The sequence below is a fragment of the Cyprinodon variegatus genome, unplaced genomic scaffold (genome assembly GCF_000732505.1).
Source record: "Cyprinodon variegatus isolate N-32 unplaced genomic scaffold, C_variegatus-1.0 Scaffold5, whole genome shotgun sequence".
Lineage (NCBI taxonomy): Eukaryota > Metazoa > Chordata > Actinopteri > Cyprinodontiformes > Cyprinodontidae > Cyprinodon > Cyprinodon variegatus.
The window spans coordinates 718,293-742,932 of NW_015150458.1; the positions used below are offsets into that span (position 1 = coordinate 718,293).

Here is a 24,640-nt window from a genome sequence, read left to right on the forward strand (position 1 = left end):
TACTTCCCATCTCTGTATATATATATATATATATATATTTAGTCAACCTAATTAATTTCAAAATGGCTTGCCATACCTGCAAACTTACCGTTTTCAAAGGCATCGTCTGTTCTCGTCACTATGGTGTAATACTTTAAATTTGGCATGCCATACAATGTTCTTCCAAATAGAACGCATACTGTGATATTTTGAAAGGCCATTCCAAATAGTCAAATGAAAGAAAATACAACTTTAGGAGCAAAAGGAAGAATCTTATTTTAGAGCTCTTGTAAGATGTCCAAATAGCCTGCCATAAACGCGAAGCGAGTATGGAGAGGATGTCGTAGTATCGTGCTTCCGGTGATGACGCAGTTGTCTGCTACTTGTTTTTTGAAGGTTTGCCCTGCTCACAGCGCGGGAACTTTCGGCAGACAGAGGTGGAATCAATGAACAAGGTTCGGTAAAAGCAGCAATAAGCGGTTATGGATCCTTCAGAAGTTGAATTTCTTGCTGAGAAGGAGTTTGTGAAAATAATACCTAACTTCAGTTTGGACAAGATCTATTTAATCGGAGTAAGTTTGTGCAGATCGTTCCGCTTAATGTATTAATATCTGCAGGCTTTATGATCCGGAAAACCTGTATTTGTGCGTTAATTTCTGTGTTTAGGGAGATTTAGGCCCCTTCAACCCCGGGCTTCCCGTCGATGTACCCGTGTGGTTGGCTTTAAACCTAAAACAAAGACAGAAATGCAGGATTCTTCCCCCGGAGTGGATGGATGTCGGTAGGTTTTCTTTTTTTTTTCACAAAATTTTCACATTTTGTCACCTTAAAACACAACATTTTGTTAGCTGTTTACCAAAGCCCGCTTATTACCTGTTGTTAAGTCATATACTCCTGTGGTTTCAAAATGTTTAACAGATCAAATCTGAACATAGGGGCGTGTGGACCCCTTTCACTTTACTCACCCGTTCTATAATGACTGCTGCAATTATTTGAAGACGTCTCTACGGAAGCTTAGGAGCGACAAAATTCAAACTGTAATTCCATGCAATTTTTTTTTTTTTTTTTTTTAAATAGTTGGGCGTGTTTGAATGTTACAATTACTAAAGGTAGAATTAAATTATTAAATGTAAAATGTATTTACTAAAGACATTTTTAGATAATGAGATTTGCAATTACATTTTAAAATGTAATACATAAAAATGTAAATACAATTTTAATTATAACATTAAATAATAAATAAAAGGTAATATACATTTTATTATTTCACTCTGCATTTCATGCTATCTGTCAAATTCAGTGGGTGGGACTAGAGCTGTTTCCAAAGAAACTCTCAAATCTGATCCGCTGCTTCTCACTAACAAAAGCCAAGGTAACTTCTTGCTAGATTACCATTTCTAGAAATAGGAAGTGATATTATGTGTTGCAGTTTATTGACAGCACATTGGGTGAGCCACCTCAGCTTCTATATTTCTAGTTTGTTCTGAATATATCTAATAAGCTTAGAAGACCCCACTGGAACATAAACAACAACCCTGTCGCTACTTTGCAGTATTATCCTGTTTTTGGGTTCCATTCTATCCTGTTCATAAAATCTGCCCAATAGGATGGAATCCCCACACCATAATGCTGCCATCACACTGTCTTACAGAGATGCTTTGATGCAGTTTTAGTATAACAAACATTTCCACATATTTGCAGTCGTAAATCGCTTCCTTCCATAAAGAATGGATTTGTGTCAAGTGTGATTAGTCAAAGCCTTAGCTGTCCTTCATTTCGGGTGCAGGGCTCTGTCTTGTGACATTTCATTTCCCATATGATGGACTCATCAGATCTCCACTGGAATGAGGTGGTAAAACTTAAACCTTCATAAAAGTTTGTTTTATCTGTGACCTGCTGAGGTCTATTATTCATTTTTGGGATGCCTTCACACCTCTAATGCCGTCACAGATCAGCTCTAGTAATAATCAGCATTAACTACACACAGGGCACCTGCACTGTATTTTACTTAGAGGCATCAGAGTTTTAGTCTGCATTAGAAATAAAACACCAATAGGAGAAAAAAGTTTGTGGGCAAATTAAAAGAGGAGGCCAACATTTTATATATTTTCTGTGTTTTGGGGTGAATTATGTTATTTTTAGATGGGCTGTGTTACTTTTACAGCGGATTCATGTAGTTTAAATGTGCAGAACTGAATGAAATCATTCAGCAGTGAAAAGTCAGTGTTTTCCTCTGCGTAAGGGTTGATCCTGATTTAAATCTCTATAAAGTTCTTAAAGACATCACCCTCACTTTTCAACTTATTTTTATTCTTATTATTATTATTATTATTAAGACTTCATGAATATTACAGCAAGGTTTGAGGATAACAATTTCCACAATTTGGTGGTCGATAGAAACAAGGCTGTTAATAATTCATTAGAGTTAAAAGTGTTTTTGTCGTCAAAATGGAAGATTATGCACATTTTTTTCTATATATATTTAGGTAGCTGTTATTATTAGGGCTCTTTTTGCTTCACTTAAATTACAAATTAATGAACAAAGTGATTATTGTTTAAAATAAAAGAAAAACAGACATAAGCTGTGTTAAGGAAAGCTCTGTGTGTTTACACCTTGAAGTTTTCTCTCCCTGGTTCATTTCCTGAGAAGAGATCACTTGGGAAAAACTCATTAAATAACAATTCCTAATGTACATGTATTAAATAACCATGAGACAGGACAACAGATTTTGACAGAAATTGTAATCTCACTCTGAACAGAGAAGTTGCTTAGAGTTACAGAAGGCAGCGCTTACCAACTGGACTCGCATCTCATGGAAGCTGCCCCGGATCACAGTTAAAAAGCATTTTATACGACTCCAGTCTGCTACATCATCACATCATACATGTTTGCAGATGAGGAGATTTCCATGGCTCCAGCCTTATCAAAATATTACTGCTCTCATTCCATTCCCAAATCTTTGCCATGTTCATAATGAAAATGACATTTTATCCAGACAGTTGAACTGTCCTAATTAGATAAACTATTATTAAGGTATAACAGACTCTCACATCAGCAACAATAATAATCCTAACAGATGACAGGAAATTGGATGTCCTGTAAAACTAAACTGCAGAACCAAGGATCTATTCAGCAGGATTAATTTTGTCAAAAATATTTTGCCATCGTTTTTGTTGACAGCAGTTTGGTTTTTCATCTGAAAGGTTGAAATACTATTATAAACATGTAAAACCTCAGAGGAATCCATAAGGGTCACTTAAAGATCCAAAGCAATCATGATTTTGGACTTTAAACAGGAAGCTGGAGTACCCAGCAGAGATCCATGGAAAATAAAAACGATTGACAACTATCAGCATAAAAGAGTTGCAGTGATTTAAGTTCGTATTTCTTCTGGCGTTATCTTCTTGTCATAATAACTTTCCTCCACCATGCAGAGAAACTGGAGGAGATGCGAGAGCTAGAGAGAAAAGAGGAGGCCTTCACTCCCGCTCCCAGTCCGTATTACATGGAGCTGACCAAACTCTTACTGAACCAGTGAGTCATGGCATGGGAACACGTCACCTTCTGATCCACCTTGGGTGACGCCAAATCTCATTATGCTTTTTTTTGTACGTCTTTGCAGCGCGTCTGACAACATTCCTAAAGCTGATGAGATCCGAACGCTTGTGAAAGACATCTGGGACACTCGGATTGCTAAACTGCGTCTGTCTGCGGACAGTTTCATCAGGCAGCAGGAGGCCCACGCTCAGGTAACACAGGCTGGGAATAAACCTCAAAGCAAGCAAGCAAACTCACAACACATCTATTTCTTCAGAGACCCTGCCCGATTATTGACTTTAAACTAAGGTTATTAACATGAAATCCCAGGAAGAATGACGTTTAGGTATTTATTCTTATGTTTTGTGAGCACAGAGGGAGGCGATTAGGTGTGGATCTGAGTGGATTTTCTTTAAAAGCAACGATATCTGTTTATCATTTTAATGTTTTGTTTAGAAATCATAAACACAGTCCTGTCTCATTCATTCTGCAGCTGGACAACCTGACTCTGATGGAGATCAACACCATAAGAGAGTTCCTCCTTGACTCTCTGAACTGCATGTATAAGCTGCGCTCCAACCTGCAGCCTGGTTCCTCTAAGGGCCGGTTTGCTGACTACTGAAGCCTCTTTGGATGCGGGATGATGTTTAGAAGACTTCAACATTTGAACTATCCTGTTTCTACTAATAAGGCGCTGCGTTTCTGGAAGTTTTCTACTCTCATTTTAACAAACTTCTGTGAGGAAGATCAGCATTTATGAGACGCCTGTTTCAGAAGGATCAGCTCTGTATAATAGTGTTAATTTAAAGGTGTTTTTACCATGTGAAAAAATAAATGTACTTGTGTTTATGCTGGATTGTTCTCTGTGCTGTTCTTCACTTGGACGTAGATTATATCAACTACAGTCCTGTGAAAATGTTTTACCAACTGCAGGATGATTCGCTCTAAAAGAATATTCTAACTTGAAGGCTAACGGGAAAAAAAACACATTATGCCTCAATCTACAGACATCTATCAGTCTGTAAAAGTTTAGAAAGAGGTTTCTGAAGCTTTGGGGAAACTAAATATTCTAGAACCAAGTATATAGATCTGCTATGCCCATAACCGCCTTAAAATCAATGGTTGTGATTTAATAGTAAGCGACTGGCATCCATGGGAGGCTTAAAACTTGACTGAATGTAAATTGTCAACATTTAAAAGATTGATTCCAAACAACTTTGGGAAAATATATTGCGTGAGGACAAAAGTGAGAATTTGTCAAAGGTGTTTGCATTTTTACATCTGGTAAAGAACTGCAGCATTTAAATAAATGTGATCTTTCCTGCTTTAGGACTAGAATTTTTTATTTTTTGACAGAAGATGGGGAAAAGTTTCTAATCTGCAAGAAAATATCCAGCAACTTTTTGTCACCTTAAGTTTTAAACAAACCAGCCATGTGGCATGGCCTAGTCAAAGGCTGGATTTTGAACCCGGTTTAAACACTGAACCTTTCCATGGTAACTTTGCCAGTTAGTACAAGTTTTTCCTTCATATGTATTTTTGTTGAAATTGATCAGGTATATTACATAACCTTCAAAGGAGACAAATAGGATTTAAGTAAGAGTATAATTTTCAAACTTTTTTTTTTTTTTTTTTTAAAGGGTTACCCTGAAGTAAGTATAGGGCCATGTTTAAGGATATCTTCTGATTCTGATTTCTGATCTGATATAAGACAATAAAACTGCTTCTACTCCCTAAGTCTTGGATTTTTTTTTATTTGAAAGAAGCGTAGTAAAATGAAACCATATTAAAAGTTCCAATAAAAGGATGTGGGAATCATCAATATTCCCATCTAAGACTTAAACACCCACACATTTTGATGTTTGACATTTTTGAAGCATTTTATTATCTTTTTGTCTGAAATCACAGCCATATATTCATAAATACCTAATTACTACATTCAACAAAGTATATATTACATTACAATGAATTTAAAACAAGTACATAAAAAAAAAAGAAAAAACAAACAAACCAGGATTTCACAGCATCTAGACATCCTCCACTGAGTAACCGAGCTATTCCATGGACGTGCGTGGGTTGGAGACCCAGGGAGGCTGAGTAAGAGCCTCGTCTTACTTCCTCTCCAGCTAATTGGCAGCTTACCTCAGCATGCATGTGTCCTCATTTGCTAATAGGCTGCACGGATGGCCCTGCTGTGGAAAAGTAACAGACTGCACTTTTTTATTCTCTCATCTGGTTCAGGCATTGCTTCTTTGGAAAGAATGGTTGCAAACGAGGTGATTTGTGTTCAAACTAATTCAGAGTCATCATTGAAAAGGTGTCAAAGATACAGCAGACACTAGTGGACTGTGAAATTCACATGCTCTCAAATTACTGAGGCACTTGGAAGTAAAATAGGGGTTTTTGTGGCATATTTGTGCTTCAATCTTTAAAGTACATTTAAAATCTTTTTGTTTGTTTAGAAGGCTTCACTTTTCTGATGGGGGGTAGTTGACAGTGTAACACTGGACCAATTTCAGGGCAATGCTGCAGGAAAGGCAGAGGAGGGGTTGTAAACATGTATGCATGGTATAAAACAAACCCTTCTTAATCTGGTCCAGTTTAACGCTGTGGGATTTCTGTGACGGGAGGGATCCTTCCAAAAAAAAGTGAGAGTAACTGAAAAGGTTTGGCTTTCAAATTGCATCACCAATCTTAGAATGGTTCGATTTATTCAATTTGTTTTTTTTTGGCACTGCATCATGGCTGTTTGAAAAGGGCTTAATTTCATACGGTTTAATCATCATTCCTCTGGCTCCAATATGTGCAGTCTTAAAAACTGATAAGATTCAATATATGTATATATAAAAAAAAAAAGCTCAAAAAGCAGATTCATCTGCCTGCTGCTTCAGAGATTAGGTATATATAAACTTTAAAGGTGCATACCAATAAATACCATCATTGAAAAGTTAATTTATGTCAGTAATTCAATACAAAATCAATCCCTGGTGGCTGCTCAGAGAGGTGAATGCAAACATATTACCGGCAACCTGAGTCACAGTTACTCACTGGTGTCAGTCTGCCGTTTTTAATCAAGTTAAAGTCAGATTTGCCGCCTTCAAGGAAATTTAAGAGCACTTCATACTCCCTCAGATATGATAGATGATCTAATATGGAGCTCCACTAACACCGTAGCAAAACTACACCCCTTCATGCTGCGTTGCATTAGGGCAGAAAATCATTCAAAATGACCCCTGACCGAGTTCTCTCTGCAAAGATTGCACATTTCCTATCAGTTTTTAAAATTGTGTTCCCATAAAAACTAAATTATACATGCAATAAATGGGATAAACTGAATTAAATTAATTCCTCAATGATAATGTAAATCCTTGAGATGCACCTGCATATATCACTGTGAATCTGGATGAGGAAATCACGAGCTAACTAGTTACGCCAGCAGCAGTGAAGCACAGGAGGAGTGAAAATACAGGTTAGGTTGCTGTGCAGCGAAAGGGGGACGGGATGGCGGGTTGGCAGGGACGGGTCTTTTAGGGTCAGATGAAGTGGGCTGTGGCCTGGCCTCAGCTGCTCAGACTTCGGATGAGGAAAAAAAAAAAAAAAAAGCAGGAAGACGCCCTGCTTTCAGCTCCATCTGTGGACCATCTCGGAGTGTATTTTTTTATTTTTTTTGCTAGCAGCAGCAAAAAAAAACACAAAAAGCAAGGCTTTCTTTTTCAACCCCTCCCCCCCCAAAAAAAGCATAAACATATAAAAATGGCGGGCTTCTCTTTTAAAAGAACAATGATTAAAGTAATAAAAACATACAAAATTCATTTAAGTCTTCATAATATGTACAATACAAGGCTGAAGCACCCTTTAAAATTCTTATTTTCAAACTTTCTATTTTGAAATAAAACCTTTCCTTAACTCTTTTTAAAAAAATTTTACATTTTCTAAGTTTTTTTTCCCTAAAATGAACAGTTCTTTGTTGTAACACAGTACCAACAGGTAGTTCTTCAGCTTTTATTCTTAAGTGCATTTCCAGTTCAAAAGGTACGGTGGCCGCTGTGGTAAAAATCAGTCCCAACTGGCCTGAAGCCTTCGTCTGGAGATTTGGAGCTTTCAAGTCTTGTGACGAAACCCCTCGGGGAGGGGGGAGGGGCAGCTGCTCCTTCATTGGCAGGATTGTCTGTGTGGCTGTGGTGATGAGGGATGCAGGGACTGAACAGCAGAACAACAGGAGCTAAAGGATGGGACTGGCAGCCATCTGTTTGAGACTGCTTGTTGATCTTTAGGTGGTCCTGCTTTACTGATCTCACTTGGCTACATTGGCACGCGTCAGTGGCTTTGGGAGCGGTCCCTGGGAAGCCCCGCTCCAGAGACTAACTGTCCTTCACTCAATGGTCCTGTCTCTTGTGCATTCACCCGTTTATTCATTTACCCAAGCCATTTCATTCACTCATCTTATCCAGTAAGCCATATTCCCTCTGTGGAGTCACAAGGACAAGGCTGTGAAAAATAAACTTATGTCTGACGGGAGGCAGCTGGGGGGCTGGGAGTCTTCAGGGGGGGCATGTCGGGGGTCACCTAGGAGGGTATCCTTTGTAATGGCTACCTCTAGGCCAATGTGTCTGCGGCAGTTTCAGACACTTCCTGAAGTGCTCCAGCTCTGCTTGTAGCTTCTCCCGCTCCACTGCCAGCTTCTGTCGCTGAGACATCAGCTCCTGTGCAACAGGAGGAGTCGAGCATTAATGAGGAATAACAGGAGGAGGCGCAAGAATCTCAGGCATCAGTAAACAAATAGAGGATTTTTTCACCCAACAATATATAACAATATTTATATTTGTAGCAGAGATAAACCAGTTTACTCTATAAAACTTTTTTTCTTTCTTACTTAAAGTAATAATGTTTTAGAATGGCTGTCAGAGAGGATTTAATGGTGACCATGGAGCGGCTCACCAGTAGCTTTATAAGGATGCAGAAACATTTTTTTATTTTCTTAATAAAGGTCTTTGGAGGATTATTGCAATTACTCAAAACTCAACTTTGTGCCTTTATTTCCTGGTCTGTGTGTGTTTGTGTGTGTCTTACCCCCATACTGTGAGACAGTTGCTCGGCTGTCAGACTGAGGTTGTAGTTCTGCGCTTCTAGTCTTCGACACTGGTTCTGTAATACTTGTCTCTCCAAAGTTTGCTCTATGAAATGATGCAGAAAGTGGAAAAAAGAAACAGATACAATGTTTTGGTTATGAATAAGACCAGAGTAAAGCATGCAAAACTCATCTTTAATATGCTCTTCTCAGCACATCAGAAAATGATACTGTCCTCTAGTGGCAAATAAATGGTACAACATATGCCTCGATAGAACATGTATGTTTTATTTAATTAGATTTATTTTTTGACAATTTTACCTGCCCTTTCTCTCTCAAAGTTATTTATTTATAGTCGTATGAAACCATTTGATTCAATGTAATTTATAATCATATTTCAAACATTATTGAAGACGAGATTTAAATCCTATAAAAACCATTAGTGAGATTTTGTATCCTGCTTATTGGCTGTTTACCTTCAACATATTCCTGATATGCTTCAAATATAGATTCGATTCCCTGCCACTTGGGAACAGGAGCCTCCTCTTCCTCCTCCTCATCATCCTCCTCTTCAAAATCCTCTGGACCAGACAGGTCCTCCCTCATCACTGCTGCCTCCTTGTGGAGGGGCATTGGAAAGTGCTGTCCATTGGGCTGAGGGTGGGAGTGGGGAAGGGGAAATGGGGGATTGTTTGAGTGCGCCTGTGAGAGTGGCAGAGGTGGACGGCTGGGGGCGTTCTGAAGCTCGGGAATGTTATAGTGGACCGATGACTCCTGAGGGTGAGATGACTCTGACACGCCTGCTGCTCCGCCTACAGAGAGAACCACAGGAGAGAAAGAACAGAATGGTTGATTGATCATGACTTTTTATGCCCCATCACAAGACACTTCATACTTTCTATATGTAGTTTCTTATATAATTAAAGGTATAGAGGAGGATTTTCATGAATTTTTGAAGACACACCCTCTCCACTTAAAAAAAAAAAAAAACACACACATGCACAACCCTGTACCCGCTCCAGAGAGGGAACGCCTATTAAATGCGTGGGAGAGTGTGCACGAGCCCATTTCTCATCGTGCACGCTCTGTTTAAAAGTTGCTTTTTGCATCACTCATACAAGCTTACTTTCCAAAAGAAGATTTATTCTTAATGCACCTTTTTCCTCCTTGTTTGCACCTTCTTTGATTACTATGCCAATATGTGACCAGTGAATTTCTCCACTGTGAGATCAATAAAGCTCATCTAATCTAATCTGCAACTTTTCCAAGTTGTCAAACTCACCAACGGTAAATGAAAATGGGGACGAGCAAGGAGGACGGCCTTAGGTAAACGTATCACCAGAATGATTGACAGTAGGAAGGACCACTTATTTTGATGATCCACCCGGAAAAAGAGCATACTAGACTTTAAATAAAATTTTATATATCTAGGTTTTCAGCTGCAAGGGAGAGTACAAACAAAGAATATATTTTTTTTATTATATTACTAAAATGAGAATAATAAAGAAAAACATTTAATGACTTTGCTGAGGTTTTGTAGACAAGATCCAAGTTTGAAGCTACAATATAGGTTAAATGTGCATCATGCAATATACTTTTAGCAGAGTTCAATTTGAAGCAAATCTAATCCCTTGCCCCATCACTCTTAACCCTCAAAGTTAAAGGGAAAGGTAAACTAAAGCGTATCTGAGGAGTACGGCAACTATGGCGTTCTGGCCATTAAGACTTAAGATTTTTCAGGGACAAAGAGATGAGAGCAGCAGTTACAAATGCAATAGCTTATTTAATGGCACAGTAATTACTATATCTAGTTTAAAGAGTTTGACTAATTACAGGTGATGTGGTTAACCATTTTATCAAGAAAGATAAAATATTTTAGAGGTTTAAATATTGCCAATTATAACAAAATGAAAAAGGATCAAAATGACTTCGTTCAAAATATTATCTTATGATAAAACACCTTAAAACAACGGTCATGTATAGATTCGTGTCTTTTATATCCTAGCATCAAATAATGTTCCAAATTATATTTAAAAACATGCAGTCAGCCACAATTTCATTAACTTTAAGCATTTTGGACGATTAGTAGACATGGAGTCTGTGTTTAAATAAATAAAAATATGTTATTGTAAATAATCAAAGTATTTCTTATTAGTACAGTATATATTTCAGGCATTTGGATTAACATCTGACTTAAACAACAAACTCATTTTCTACATGGGTTTATTTTGTCTTTTTGACATGAAAAAAATGTCTAGCAGCCCTACGGATTAAGGCTTTTATGAAATTTATGAGAACATTATTTCTTTTTATAGGAATATATTTTTACAGAGTTGGAATCAGTGAGAATTTATTTTGCTTTAGCTTCATATTTTAACCAGCAGCTAAACTGGGGAAGCAACCACTGGAAATGGGATTAAACCTCAGATTTGACGTTTCTGACACTGTAGATTAAAATCCCATTTGCACAGAAAGTGTAGTACCTTTGTGTTTCTGCAGAGCCTTCTGAGTGGACTGAAGCACAGATTCATGGAACTGCTGGGCGAATTCCTCTGGGGTGAAGCTGTCCCAAGGTTTTGTGCGCCCGTTGACGCTAGGAGGTCCCTCTTTAGTCTGCAGGGGGAGTGGCGGCCGCAAGCTGTTGAGCAAGCTGGAGTTCCTCTTTGAGACGGGGCCCTCACCGGACCCCCGGGCCTTGTCTGGGTAGACAGCCGGGGAGGGGGGTGCCTTCGGTCGTAAGATGTCTCCGAGGGGTTTAGGAGCACAGGGGGATGCTGGGCAATGTGACGGAGGACTATGCTGCCTGACATTATGGTGGTCTTCAGATTCAGAGGAGTGCTGGGTAGTTGCTTTATCTGCAATCATTTCAGCATATGTTATTCATGAAGAGGTCAAGATCCACATCATCACTAGTGTGACAATGCGGTCAGACACTATTACTGCACAGGGTTACTTTACATGTACTGAAAAAAAGTCTTTGAATAACCTCAGAAATACTTGGTGATAAAAAGGTGAATTATTATCCAGTGAGAAGCATCTTACCAGAGATGTGTGCTGGAGGACTCTTGCACAGCGGATGAGGTGCATGTCTGATTGTATCCAAGGTTACATTTTTTTCTTTTATGGCTTGAAGCAGTTCAATCACCCTTTCATTGTCTAAAAGAAAACAAATGATCATTATACATGTCAGTGAGCTTTCCTTTTGCTGCTACTGAAACACATTTATGTCAAACTACTGTTATTTTAGGATTTTGCTGATTTCCCAGTTCAGACCATCTACGCAGCCTTTAACGAGACCATCTAAGCTTTTCAAGACCTTTTAACAGCAACGATTTGAGGGTTTTATTTGGTTGTTAAACCTTATTTTGTAATTAACAAAAAGCAAATAAGTAAAGAGCTTAAAAAGCCATTCTTTAGACATGTGTGTGCAAACCGATTTGACAAAAGTTCCTTCATCAAACCAGGGCGAAATAAAAGCCAGTCATTGTGCAAACGTTGCTCAATGCATGCTGCATATAATATAGGGACATGAAGTTGACATCTTTTGACCCTTTTATAATTTCCTTGGAGGCTTGAGTCAGCATGTTCATGGGAGTGTAGAGCAAATAAAACTAGCAGAGTTCATCTATAGTGAAGCATCAGCAAGCTGCAGGACAAACTGCTGTGTTTTAAGACCCAAATGGGCATCACTCAGCTGAAATGAGATGCCCAAGACAAAAAACAAAAGAAGAAACTGATGGGGATATTTTTGTTAAAGGTTAATGCAACCAAGTCAGTATGAAGCTAATGTGTTTTATGTACCACTCTTCTATATTCATCTCTGTTGTGCCTTTTAATTGCTTTAATTTTGCTTTGAAATAGCTTTTGAATGTCTTCCTATTTGTCCCTTTCTATTGTCTTTTAATTCACAAATATGCACCCTGGGGGAAAGATTAAGGAGCACTCTCTTCTATTCTATTCAGGGCTGCTTTAACTGCTTCACTGACCTTTTCTGTCCTGCATGGTGACGTGAGAGAGTTTAAACATGGTAAGAAATTGCTTCTTGTCCTCCAGTTCTGGTGCTTGGTCCATTTCCTCCGGAGTGAAGCGTGTGCTGAGCGGAGCAGGAGGTGGTGGGGGGGTGCGTTTGGACTGTGATGCAGGAGGTGAAGGGCTGCGCTCCCTGAGCATTCTCCTCCTTTTCCTCCTCTTCTGCTGCACAAGCTCATCACGCCGGCTCACGGTGGTCAGATTGAACATTCTCAGAAACTCTAATTTCTGTATGGAAACAAAATGGTTCATGTTCTGTAGTTTTGTATTATAGTTTGGATTTTCTTTCGCCATGTAACGGTGTGAAAGTGTAAGCTTCTTATCTGCTATTTTACCTCTGTAGAGTAGTCTAGTTTCAGTGGGGGCTGCTCTGCTACTCTTCTGAGATGGGCTCTGACCTCTTCCTCGTCGCTCTCATCATACGAGTCATCCAGCTCATAGTAGTAACCTGCAGAAACAGTGTCACAACATTTCTTACTTCCTCCTGTAAAGGAGACAGATTAATCTGTGGTCTTTATGTTAAAGTAGATTCTTGAGGCCCACCTTTCTCTCTGGCCTCCCTTCTCCTTTTCTCCTCCAGGTCCAGCTTACTGACAGGCCTTCGGTGCTGCTGGAGAAACTCATCATAGATCAGCACCGTCTCTGGACCCGCACCCTGTGCAGTCAGCGGTCCAATGCCAGGTCCAGCTATCATTCCAGGACCTTGTCCATGTCTGCTGTGCACTGGATGTCCCTGAAGGTTCTTTAGTCCTGCATTGATCTTTAAGCTTCCCTCCATTTCATACTGACTAGGTAGAGACATCGCTGCCCTCTGCTGGCTTAGGAAGGACTGGGTGGACTTCTCTAGATCAGCAAGGAAGGTGCTGTGCTCTGGGAGGACTAGAGGAGGTCTGAGAGGGGGGTATTTCTCCATCGCTCCCATGTCTCTCCTTCGAGCTCCATCTTCATATTTGGAGGGCCCTGGGGGAACTCGACTTATGTCATAGTGGCCCATCCCTGAAGGCTCGTGGTTACGCCTGGATTCTGAAGGAGTTTCTATGAGAGAGGCAGGGTTCCACAAGGTTGTTGGAGGTACAGGGTGGTGCTCACGCTGGGGCTGTGGAGGTTTGGGCGAGATGAGGGGTGGTGGGGCGCCCAGGTGGGGATGATGCTCCCTGATTCCTGGTTCATGGTGGTTTTGCATGGACCTGCCAGGATAAAATCAGAAAGGAAATGTTCATCTGATGCATAAATAAAACACATTCTCTCTTCCAAATGAAAAAAAAAAAAAAAAAGTTTTATTCCATCAAAGGCATGGAACAGAGACACGCAACAGAGCTCATGTGCTGTGCCTGCTTCCTCTCAGCCCTGTCAGTGTGTCTGTGCAAAGCAGCTTTATCAAACCCAGACAGAGTAGCCCTGAGCAGAGTGAGGATGTGGCCAAGGCGCACACTTTTTTTTCCAACACAGAGGCTGCTTTTTTTGATCTACTAGGCCTTTGTAGTGAGGCAAGTACAGAAGAGAGCTATGTACGAAAGTAGAGGCCAGCAGAAATGTCCTCCTGATGCAGTGCCGAGACACGGATTGTAAAAAGCAGAATGTCATTTTTGAAGTAGCAAACAAATGGATATATTAATAGATTCATAGAAATAAAGACAGAAACAGGGGGGGTTAAAGGCATTTTCTTCTCCAAGTCTATTTCCAAATTCAAACATAGAAATCTTGCACACGCTGCATGACCCTATTAGTCATTAGGCATGCTGTTTTGGTGAATGCGCATGAAGAAAAGTGCATCTTATCGGCAATCTGCAGTCTTTGAGCTGTGATTATGTGATTAAACTGAAGGGTTACTGATAGTGTATGTCCAGTCCTGCCAGCATTAACCAGAGCCTCACCACTGAATAACAAACACTACAAACACAGGCACCCTCACAGTGAGAGGTAGCTACCAGGCTTATCCTGTATATGGTTGAGAGGATTAACTGAGAATTAGTTTTTGTATGTCCAAGTAGTCCAACTCCCCTTGTGTTTGAAACCCTTATCAGTTCCCACTCATGGACAGGATTTATTAAGTTCCAATGTCATTAGTTTCATCAGCACCTATACACAGTTTGCTTTTTTCATGTCAGCACTAAAAGGACCTCTAAAGGGAAATGGAAAAGATGTCATGTTCCTAAAATGGTTCATTTTTTTCCTGCTGTGACCAAAAGAAACTGAACATCTGCCTGTTTTTAGAGCTACAAAATAAAACCACCCCTGTTATTTAAAGCAGACAAAGGACAGGAAAGCCCACTGTTTGTGTGTTTTGTTGTCATAGATACAAGAACTATTTAACTTCATCAGATAATGGTAGAAAAAAAAGTACAATCAGTGAATGAAATCATAAAACCCTTGCCATGGCATGTGTTTAGAAAATGTGTTAGAGAGTGTTGGCTCACCTGTGCGCGTCTGTCCTGTGATCTGGTAAGTCAGGAGTCCGGCTCAGGTCCAGATGCTGCTCCAGAACCTGCTGGCGAAATTCAGACACCTGGGACTGACGATCCTCTTTTTCCTGCCTGAGCCTGCGTTGCCGTGCCAACCACCTCTCCTCTTCGTTTGCTCTCTGCGTGATCAAGGAGGAGGGGAGTCCTGCGCCCACAGCGCTGGAGCCCATGTAGAGGCCGTGGTTAGAGATCAGCCCAGAGACGTGATGATGAGGTTGGACCATTGAAGGGTGGATTCCAGGTGGGACTGGCTTGGGAGCGGGAAGAGCAGGCTCTTTGGTTTTTTCTGCAGCAGGAACAGTTGTCAAAGTTGTCAGTGTCAAAAATGAGTTGTTCAATAAATATTGAAACTAATTTTTGAAGTTAAAAACGCATTTTAAAAGTGTGACCTTGTCCTTTATTGCATTAAAGGGGTTGGATCAACTTCTCTATTGTTTGTCCCACATGCCAATCTTTGTGATTTGATCATTTCCTCTTGCTGTCTGATTGCAATTCTAATGTTTCTCTATCCTGAAAGCTTTTTGTTTATAGCAGCTCCACTGCTCTCACTGTGAACTTGGAAAACGGCTGAGAGTCAAAAGAAGCAAACTGGCTTTCCAGATTATGAAAAGACCAGTAATGCCTCAGAAGGAAGGCATTAATGTTATGGCGGAGTAGCATGCAAAACCATCTAGTACAGGTGCAGTTATTAAATTATTACTCAAAAAGTGACTCGGGTGTTTACCTACATTTATGGAAAAATGGTCCATCATACATTTTTATATTTTTAGTTGGATTTAAAGTTTCTACAGTCAAAGAACACGCATGGCAGTTTTTTGTTTCATTTTGGGTCCATAAATGCTAAGGAAAAAAAATAAACTGGAATCTGCAGGTCATTAGCCTCGTGAGACCATCCTGATCTCGCGAGCTTTCAAGGTTTCACTCGCAGATCAGTCTGGCTACTTTCAATTAAAGAAAATTTAGAGCAGTCCACCAAACAAACGTCCAATCAGCGTTGGCTTTGAGGCGGGTTGAGGTGTGACGCAACGAGAAGCGCGACAGATGAAACTAGCGTTAGCGTGGCTATCGAGCAAGTTTTATCGGAATTACAGAGTATTTCTTCACTGAAAGAAGAGCAAAACACTGCTCTGGAGGCTTTTCTCAGAGGAAAAGATGTTTTTGCTCTTCTCCCGACTGGTTTCGGCAAGAGTTAGCCTGGCTTGTGGCTGTGTTTTCGTCGTCGGTCTGTTAGTACGTCATATGCGTCGTTGATCTGATTGGTTTATTTGGCCCGTCTATCACAAACATAGGCCAATCAGCTAACCAGTATTTTCACCCCTTCCCAAAATTACTTCAACGGAAGGTTTCCAGATGGATATGCGGAGCAAATCCATCTGGCGGAGTCAGGTTAGCAGGTCATAGCTTTCTTCATAGTTTTCTTCTAACCTGATGATTTGCTTTTTTATGACTAAGGGTGAATTTGCTCTTTTATCTATTTTTAAATCATCTTTTATATAAGACCTACATTTTTTTAAAGACTATTTGTAAAAAGATGAACCATATATATAAGATAAGAACTCCTGTTCTACAGAAAGAAATCTCCAATAGAACCCAGGTATAGTCTTAGTAGGTGAAGCCATCTGCTGCGGCCATTTACATCCTGCATGTGCTTTGTATTTTGTTGTACCTGGTGAGATGAAGAGGTGCAAGTTCCATTTTTAAAACTAAGTTCTAGCATGTGGGACCCTGAGCATTCAGTAATAAATCTGTACAAATTATCTGTTGAAAATTTGACAAGCCCATCTATTGTCTGATTTTGTTTTCCTTATGGCTAGCAGTGTGGAGGTCAGTCTACCCAACAGTCATCAGAAAAGATTAAAGATAAATTTGGTGAAAACTTTTGCTGTTTCAGTGACAGTAAATCAATAAGACTGTAGCTTTTGGAAGCATCATAGGGAGCATGGAAACATACCAGCCCGATTAGGGGTTAGCCTCTCAGGCTTGCTTCGTTCCTCCTGTCCTCTCATTGTGTGGAGCTCAGCCATGTAGAGGTTATCCATGGCCTTGGATGCCTGCAGCTCCTTCTCCCTCAGAGCTCTCTCCCTCTGCCTCTCCAGCTCCTTCTCCCTTTCCTTCTCCTTCTCCCGCTCTCTCTCGCGCTCCCGTTCCCGTTCCCTCTCCCTCTCCAGCTCTTTTTCTCGTTCACGCTCACGCTCCCGTTCCCTCTCGCGTTCCTTCTCCCTCTCTGCCTCACGCTCCCTCTCTTTTTCCCGCTCTCGTTCTCGTTCACGTTCACGTTCCCTCTCACGCTGCCGCAGCTCATCTTCTAGCTGGAGTCTGGAAAAAATAAATTGAAAAAGCGAAACAAAAGGATGTCAGCAAAATTAAAAGAAGAAAACATAAGTGCTGATATGCTTTATGCATTTACCAAGGGGGACTTTACCTCTCAGACTGCAGAGCTGACAATGACGGGTGTGCAAAATCTCCAGGGTAGCGGACGCCTGGTAGGTGCATGTGAACAGCAGAAGGATGAATGGGGGGTAAGGCTCCCCCTGCTGGCAGTGGATAGAAAGGTGACCTTAAAGCAGAGAGGCAGAACGGGTCATCCATCCTGGGAAACGAGGATTACAAAAAAGGAGAGAAAAAAAGATAGTCAGTCTCCTCATGTGACAGAGCTCTGTTCACTTTCATTAACCTGTGTGCCTCCCTCTCCCAAAGAGGCGACATCACTGGGTCTTCCATCTTTTCCAGAAGGGAGCAGTAGCTGTCAGCTAAGCTCCATCACCAAAGACGAGCCAGGAAAAGACAGCGCTGTATGTTGATGCACAGCTTCTGTGTACGTGTGCGACATCCTCAACCCACCCCTCATTAAATCCATTATAGAGGAGCATGTGTGATGGCTGCTGCACTCCTATGATGTTAGATGACAGACTAGGGGCTGTCATCTAGCCAGTGTTAGAGCCTAAAGCAAGAAGAGTCCTTCTCATCATACACACAATCATGTCTAAACTACATATAAACTGTCCTGTGTTGCTGCACAGGCCTCTGAAAAAACATTTCATTAAAACACATTGAATTATTGCAATGATTAACCTGGTTACAGTTCATTCATATTTTCTTTTTCATTTTTGAAATGAAACCACTTTTCAAACGCTAACATTTTATCAGGTATGAGCATAAAGGGCAGTCCTTAAATATATTAATTAATAAAGCATTATATTTCCAGTTCAGTCCTCTGGGATGTGGCTCATGCTAATGCTACATTAAGCGACTGTGATTTGATGAAGTGTGCAGCTCTTTTTTAAGGCATTCTTCAAACAAAAGTGTGAATATAGTTAACACCTTTATTCATTAAAAAACTTTAACCAAGTATTTAATGGTAATGTTGCTTTCATACAAACCTCCACCAATTCACTTGATAATACACTTGGTCTTCTTGTCTTAACGCTGGGTATGACATTTAGACATAAAGGAAATACCTAAATGTCATCCCCACTGCCTCAAGAGACTGACAGTGATCTAATAATCTTTATTTCACCCTTTATCTGTTCTGGTACCAAGAAATATTCAAATACATTTTTAACATCAGCTTATCGACTGAGGATGAGTTCAACCATCATTTTGAACTTAGTGGGCTGTGTACCAAACGGCTCAGTGCCAGAATAGAGTGATCTTCAGTTTTTAGAAGAAATCTTTGCTTGTTTGTCATCTTGCGCTAGAACCTGATGTCTAAGTGCAACGTCATCTCTCAGCTTCCACCAGAAAACCCCCCAAAGGGTTTATTTATCAAACACAGGCCTTTTACTTATACTTTTGGGTGTATGGCCAAGAGTCAAGCCCTGCTGTAAGGTAAAACCGACATTAAGAATGTCAAGAATGGGAAGAATGAAATGGACACTGTGGACCAACGTTACAGGATGAAATATCTCCAAAAATCATCACTGACTAAGGAAACTTCACTCTAGTCTTTAAAGGAGTTTGAATTCTGTGCTTTTCCCCTTTACTTCCCAACTTTGAGGCCTTGATTCTCAATTCAGAATCAACTTTGATCAAAACAGGGACTTTGGAGCCATAAGCAAAAATCCTGTCATTTTTTTCCCCCCAGTCTTTAAATTAGTCTCTGGTTTAGAAATGACTTAATAGAAATCTCACAATACTTCTAGTGCTGCTTATATCCAAGCATATCAGCTCTAAAGCGTTATGTTAACCATGCTACTCATGCATTTGTCACATTGGAGTTTTTTTTCCCCCCTTCAGTTAACCTCCCATTAATTTATTTGGATAAAGCGCCCCGTGACCAGGCAGCTTTTATAGGCAACCTTTTATTGTTTTTCCTCCTTGTGAAGGATGTCAACAGTTTTCTGCTGGATAACTCAGTCTAATTCACTATTGTGAAATAATAAATTGTTCTTTTTCAAGTTTTCTATTAGACATCAATAATATACAATACAATGTAATATTTTGGTTTTGCAAAATTATCCAACAACAGAAACTGTGCAAAGGCAACAAAAAGATTATATAGAGGCTTACCTGTACGGTGTGAAGGACGGGTGGGGAAGGTAGCTGGGGTGGTAGTACGCCGCTGCAGCAGCAGCTGCTGCAGGGTCTAGGCCCAAAGGCAGAGACTGCATCCTGAGTGGATCCTCTGCAGTGGCATAGGGCCGAAAACTCCGGATGTACTCCTCTGGTACAGCACCAGGAGGCACCGCATTAGGCAACTGTCTGGGCAGGCTGGAGGGGATGGAGGGATCAGTGAGGCACAGCAGGGAAATAAGGTTTGTTTGATTTCCTCTGCTTAGAATTGTGTAAATTCATCAGAATTCCATAAGAAACAACATAAACTAATTGCCTCTCAGCACTGACGTCAAAAAAGATGAATGTGGGCTGTTGTTGCTTATTCTAGAGAGCCTGATATACAGAAACACTATTGATCACACCATCCAACTGAGCTGCTACTGCAACGTGCTATTATAAAATGCAGATTTAACAAATTGATAAAAGAAAAAAAAAAAAAAGTGTTTTACTCACTTAAGGGGGGGAAACCGTGAATCCTGCATGACAGCACCAGGGGTGAGACCAAAGGCATAGGGGTTTCCCAGGAGGTGAGCAGGGACTGAGGGGCCACCTTTCTCCTGGGAGAAGGTCCCCTCTGCACCCAAACGTTCCCTGCTGGCCCCACGGGGCCCCGAGTCAGCCTGCAGGGAGATACAAGGAAAGAGTCTTGGTTATTGTTCGTTGGGACCTGTGACCGTCACGGTTGTCACTGCTAGTGCAGCCTGCCCTTTGAGTGGGGAGATAGAAGAAATAATAGGCCTGTTTGTGGGGTGGCAGCCTCCTTCGCCTCATCTCCCTACCTCAGGCGCTTTTGTACAATTCCTTACACAGCATCCTCTTTTGAAACAGGCAGCATAACAGTTCTAATAATCAATGCAATGTAAAGCAGTAGAAGAAAGTGTGTAGAGGTGAACTAATTCTGATAAGTAGCTGACATGACAGTGATGCTGCTGGTGATGATGACCCTCAACGAAGATAAAGAATGTCTGTGACAGTGTGCACAACAAAGTCCAAAAAGCTACACCCCTAAACCTCCATTCCTGTCTCTTCCCTTATTTCTTTCACCTCCCTTCCTTCCTCCTTTGCTTTTGGCTGCAAGCCATGTCTCACTTCTTCAATCCCACAACAAACACACACACATACACACACAGACACACTCAGCAGGCACGCACAGTGTTTAGGGCTACAAAAGACATCCCGCTGTGGGAGTGGGAGTGCGTTTTCTGAAGCTTTGGTTTTCCTCAGCCTGAAAACACAAGAGCATTTAAGAGAATTTTACAGTCTTTCTAAGTTATATAAGGAAATTGCTCAAAAGACGAATTACAGTCAAGGTTTATCCTGGGAAAGAAGACACATTTATCACACAGCTTTCAAAACCAGAATTGAAATTGGCAGGAGAACAAGTAGGAAGAGAAGGAAAAGGGGAGACAAGAAAGATCAAGATGAGGCCATAAAGACAGAGAGCCGAAGGAGTTAGCAGTTCTTGAACCCACTAAATTAACCTCTGGGTTCCCTGGGAGAAGAACAAGACCTTACAGCAGCACTGCTGCCTTTCTCACCACTCTCTCTGATAAAACAAATCCCATTTACTGAACCATTAACTCCACAGCTACTGACCCAGGCTGACACTGATGCGCCAACATCCAATCTTAAATGCCTCTAATGGTCAGACTCCTAACATGACCCTTTGTTTAAACCCTCTCTGTACTTTCCAGCAGTCTAATGCAGTAAGTCCAACCTTTTGGAGTTGCCACCCCGCATTAAACATGCCCTGCTGTTCTCCAATCTAATGCAGCTATTTACTCCAACAGGTTTGCCGCCTATGAAACTAGGGTGCCTATGATTTAATAATTAGTATTTGCTAATGAATGTCCTATTAAATGCAATTCATTACCCTCTGATTGACCTGAAGCTCTGTGTGAATAAGATTAGGTCACCTATGATGGGTCACCTGGACATCAGGGTAAAGTTCACAATCATTATAGGGAGAACAAACATTTCTGACATCAGTGGAAAAGTTTCAGTGAACGGCTGCTGAAATTATACAACCTTAAAAACATTACATCCAAGCACATTCTAGCGCTAGTAGTGATACATACACATACTGTGCAGCTCTATGCAAAAGAGATGTTGAAATATGTTGTAGCAGTAGGCATGCATTTTAAAAAGAAACTTGTAGATTGCACAGCTGCATTTTAGATTTTCTGTAAAAAATAGTGTTTTTTTTTCTCATGGTTATCATAATGTCAGAGCTGGATACTGATTCATACCTAATGGACTGTGACTTGAAAACAGCATGTTCTTTAGAAACACAGGAGGCTGCAATTTATGAAAAAAGCTAAGTTTAGGACAGATGCACAGATATCACATTAAGTTTCCCTTTTATTCTATTCACATATACACTATTGATTAAACTGCTGTAAAAAAAAAGTGCATCAAAACAGACATGAATTAAGACCCTACTGCCCACTAGTGATGAGGTCATGACCTCTGACTGACTGCTAACCAGCAGCCGGTATGCATGAGGAAAGTGGAAGCTGTGTTCAGATGAAGTGTGTGTGTCACTGAGACACCTTTTCACCACCATCGCCGTGATGTAATTACTCTCAATTGGACCAATCTCCAGACGCAGAAGGCCACTGAAATTAAATCAAGCATCCCATTCTAACTAATTTCACACAAATCTTATAAGAAGATGCAGCAGCAATAATTAAGCTGTTGTTGCTGCATATCAGCCACAGAATTGGTTTGATTTCTTGTTTTGACAAATTCAATGTCTACTGAGAGCAAGTAAATCCCTGTGATGACCGTAACGAGGCATTAGTTGGGACGATTCCCACAATATTAACCTAAGTAAAATGGGAAAATTCAGATGCTTAACTGTAATCTAAATTCTTTAATTTGAAACAACATGAAATCCTATTTCCAAGTGAATGAAAGTTTTTTTTGTATGTTTATATTAAAAACCCTGTACAACATATTTTCGAAGGTATTTTCATATTAATATGCTGCAGCTAACAATTATTTAGCAAATTGATTAATCTGTCATTTATTTTGTCGATTAATAATCGGATAGCCAGATGTTCCTAGCAAGATTTTTTATTGAAATTGAACCAGGTTAAACTAAATCTTTTCCACTTGAGGAGTTCTGGATCCAGCATACTGACGGATAAAAAAAAAAAAGTTTGCAAAATGTTTATATATTTTTATTTTGGCATAATTACTGCTCTAGGCATGTTTTAGAGTCTCTATACTCCAGTTAAAGATTCATCGATTACTAAATTAGTGACAATTATTTCAATAATTGATTAATCCAATTAATTGTTTCAGCCCTAATTAATACACACACTGCAGTCTATGGAGTAATAAAATTGTGCTCATGTAACTAGCCACTTTCAGCTTCCTTACCAGTATTTTTCTAATTGCATTTTGTTAATTAGAGTAAAATAAATAGGAAATATAAATATGCTGCTTAAAAGCAGATAAATACATTTTTAATTCAGTCTATTGCTAAAGCTCCAATTGATGATACTTGTTTTCTAATATACATAAAGGAAATAAATAAGGAAATAATAATTATATAAAAAAGGTCCAGTTTAACAGAGGAATTAGAAAAATGATGGAACAGCCGGTAATTGCAATGAGTTGTAATCTTTGAAGCAATCTCTCCTCCTTAGCATGAGTGTTATTTTATACTCCATGCATACACTTTAAAACCTGGGTATCCTTTAGTACAAACAACCAACCCAGGCATAGCTATGACCTCTCCTTAAAACATACCTCGGTTTATTTCTGATCTCTGATCATAGTCATGGGAATCTACATGAATGCATGTATTCAGTCACAGAGGGGTATTCGAAAGGTGCAGGTGTAATAGGTCAGGCCTCTGATAAGACCCACAGCACTTAGTTACTCAGGCACCCACACTTTCAAACAGCCATGCCATTTTAAGGTTCTTCCTGACTGAAAATGCACTACTCACCAGTAGCCCATCCATCTGCACACACTAAATAGCACATGCACTTAAACTCCAAAGACACATCCATTAACAAACATCTTCCTCTGTGCCAGCCAGGCCCCTGTAACCCTTAGCGAGGGTGGGAGACCCCGCGCATTGTAGAGTGCTCGTTTATGCCTCTCAGATGGAGCCATGAATCCAAATTGCCAATTATAAAGCAATTACAGGCAGCAGCGGGAGCAGACTCCCGCAGTCATTAAAGCAAAATGCCAATGCACCAAGGCCTCCCTACTTCACAGCGCTGCCCATCACCCCCACCCTGAAAGACAGAATTATATCTCAGGCACAGAGACAGTAAAATACCCCTCTAATGCACAAAGGAGGAGACAAACATTTTTTTTTTGCCCACACAAAAAAAACAAGTGTTTCTCAAACACTTTAGAAGGGATGCAGACAACATACTTATGCCTCTGAATGAGACGCTGTCTCCATTTGTGACCACTGACTGCTCCCCTGTATTATAAAAGCCTGTTAAACTATCATTTTTTGGGAAAATATCTTCTGTGTTTGTCTGAGTGGCTTTTATAGTCCAGAGGCTCACTTCATGGCTGCAGTTGAAATGTTAGAGATGCCATGAGGCCTGCTTTCATGACGCATTCCCCCTGCTGTTCCCCTCCAACCTCTGACCCCTCATTCTAACCTCCTGCTACCATCTTAACCCTCTCATTCTTTAGCAATCTGGCCTTCAACCGCTTTAGATGCAGTGCGAACCCAGTGAACTGACCTCTGCAGTCTGAGTATGACCTCATGGACACACTATCACAGCCACTGTGCAAAAGCACACAAACATGCATACGATTGAGAAACAGAAGCTCTATATGCAGCAGAGATATGGAGGAAGCGTCTGGTGCCATATTTTTACTTCTGCAACATGAAACTTCCATGCTGCTATGCTACGATGCATTCTCTCTGAGAACAGCATCATCCTTCCTTGCACTGACTGACCTCTGAACTGCAGACGGGTCAATTTGACAAAGCTGTAGTTACAGATTGCAAGGTTCAGGGGGTATTCA

The 24,640-nt window shown here is 40.4% G+C and overlaps 2 protein-coding genes across 8 annotated transcripts in view; one reads left to right on the forward strand and one right to left on the reverse strand.

Moving 5' to 3' along the window:
* Positions 1–378: 378 nt before the first annotated feature.
* gins2 (GINS complex subunit 2 (Psf2 homolog)) lies at positions 379–4,494 on the forward strand. Its single transcript, XM_015373805.1, has 5 exons — positions 379–551; positions 646–760; positions 3,415–3,514; positions 3,603–3,729; positions 4,011–4,494. The coding sequence occupies exons 1-5, from the start codon at positions 462–464 to the stop codon at positions 4,137–4,139; spliced, it is 561 nt and encodes a 186-aa protein (XP_015229291.1). The 5' UTR covers positions 379–461; the 3' UTR covers positions 4,140–4,494.
* Positions 4,495–5,368: 874 nt separating this feature from the next.
* Positions 5,369–24,640, reverse strand: part of gse1 (Gse1 coiled-coil protein) — a 199,624-nt gene continuing 180,352 nt past the window's right edge. For all 7 annotated transcript variants that reach the window (XM_015374059.1, XM_015374049.1, XM_015374067.1 and 4 more), the window contains 13 exons: positions 20,084–20,250; positions 19,586–19,786; positions 17,499–17,666; positions 17,028–17,392; positions 15,032–15,362; positions 13,158–13,801; positions 12,950–13,062; positions 12,572–12,842; positions 11,628–11,741; positions 11,069–11,440; positions 9,062–9,397; positions 8,588–8,691; positions 5,369–8,220 (listed from right to left, as the gene is read on the reverse strand). In XM_015374059.1, the coding sequence (XP_015229545.1) occupies positions 8,080–8,220; positions 8,588–8,691; positions 9,062–9,397; positions 11,069–11,440; positions 11,628–11,741; positions 12,572–12,842; positions 12,950–13,062; positions 13,158–13,801; positions 15,032–15,362; positions 17,028–17,392; positions 17,499–17,666; positions 19,586–19,786; positions 20,084–20,250 (3,327 nt within the window). In that variant the 3' untranslated portion in view covers positions 5,369–8,079. The remainder of the gene's footprint in view (positions 8,221–8,587; positions 8,692–9,061; positions 9,398–11,068; positions 11,441–11,627; positions 11,742–12,571; positions 12,843–12,949; positions 13,063–13,157; positions 13,802–15,031; positions 15,363–17,027; positions 17,393–17,498; positions 17,667–19,585; positions 19,787–20,083; positions 20,251–24,640) is intronic.

Excerpts from the sequence above, each read along its gene's own strand:
- gins2 (XM_015373805.1), top strand. The coding sequence starts at position 462 with ATGGATCCTTCAGAAGTTGAATTTCTTGCTGAGAAGGAGTTTGTGAAA. Across the intron at positions 552-645 it reads ACAAGATCTATTTAATCGGA|GGAGATTTAGGCCCCTTCAA; the intron begins GTAAGTTTGTGC and ends TTCTGTGTTTAG. Across the intron at positions 761-3,414 it reads CCCGGAGTGGATGGATGTCG|AGAAACTGGAGGAGATGCGA; the intron begins GTAGGTTTTCTT and ends TCCACCATGCAG.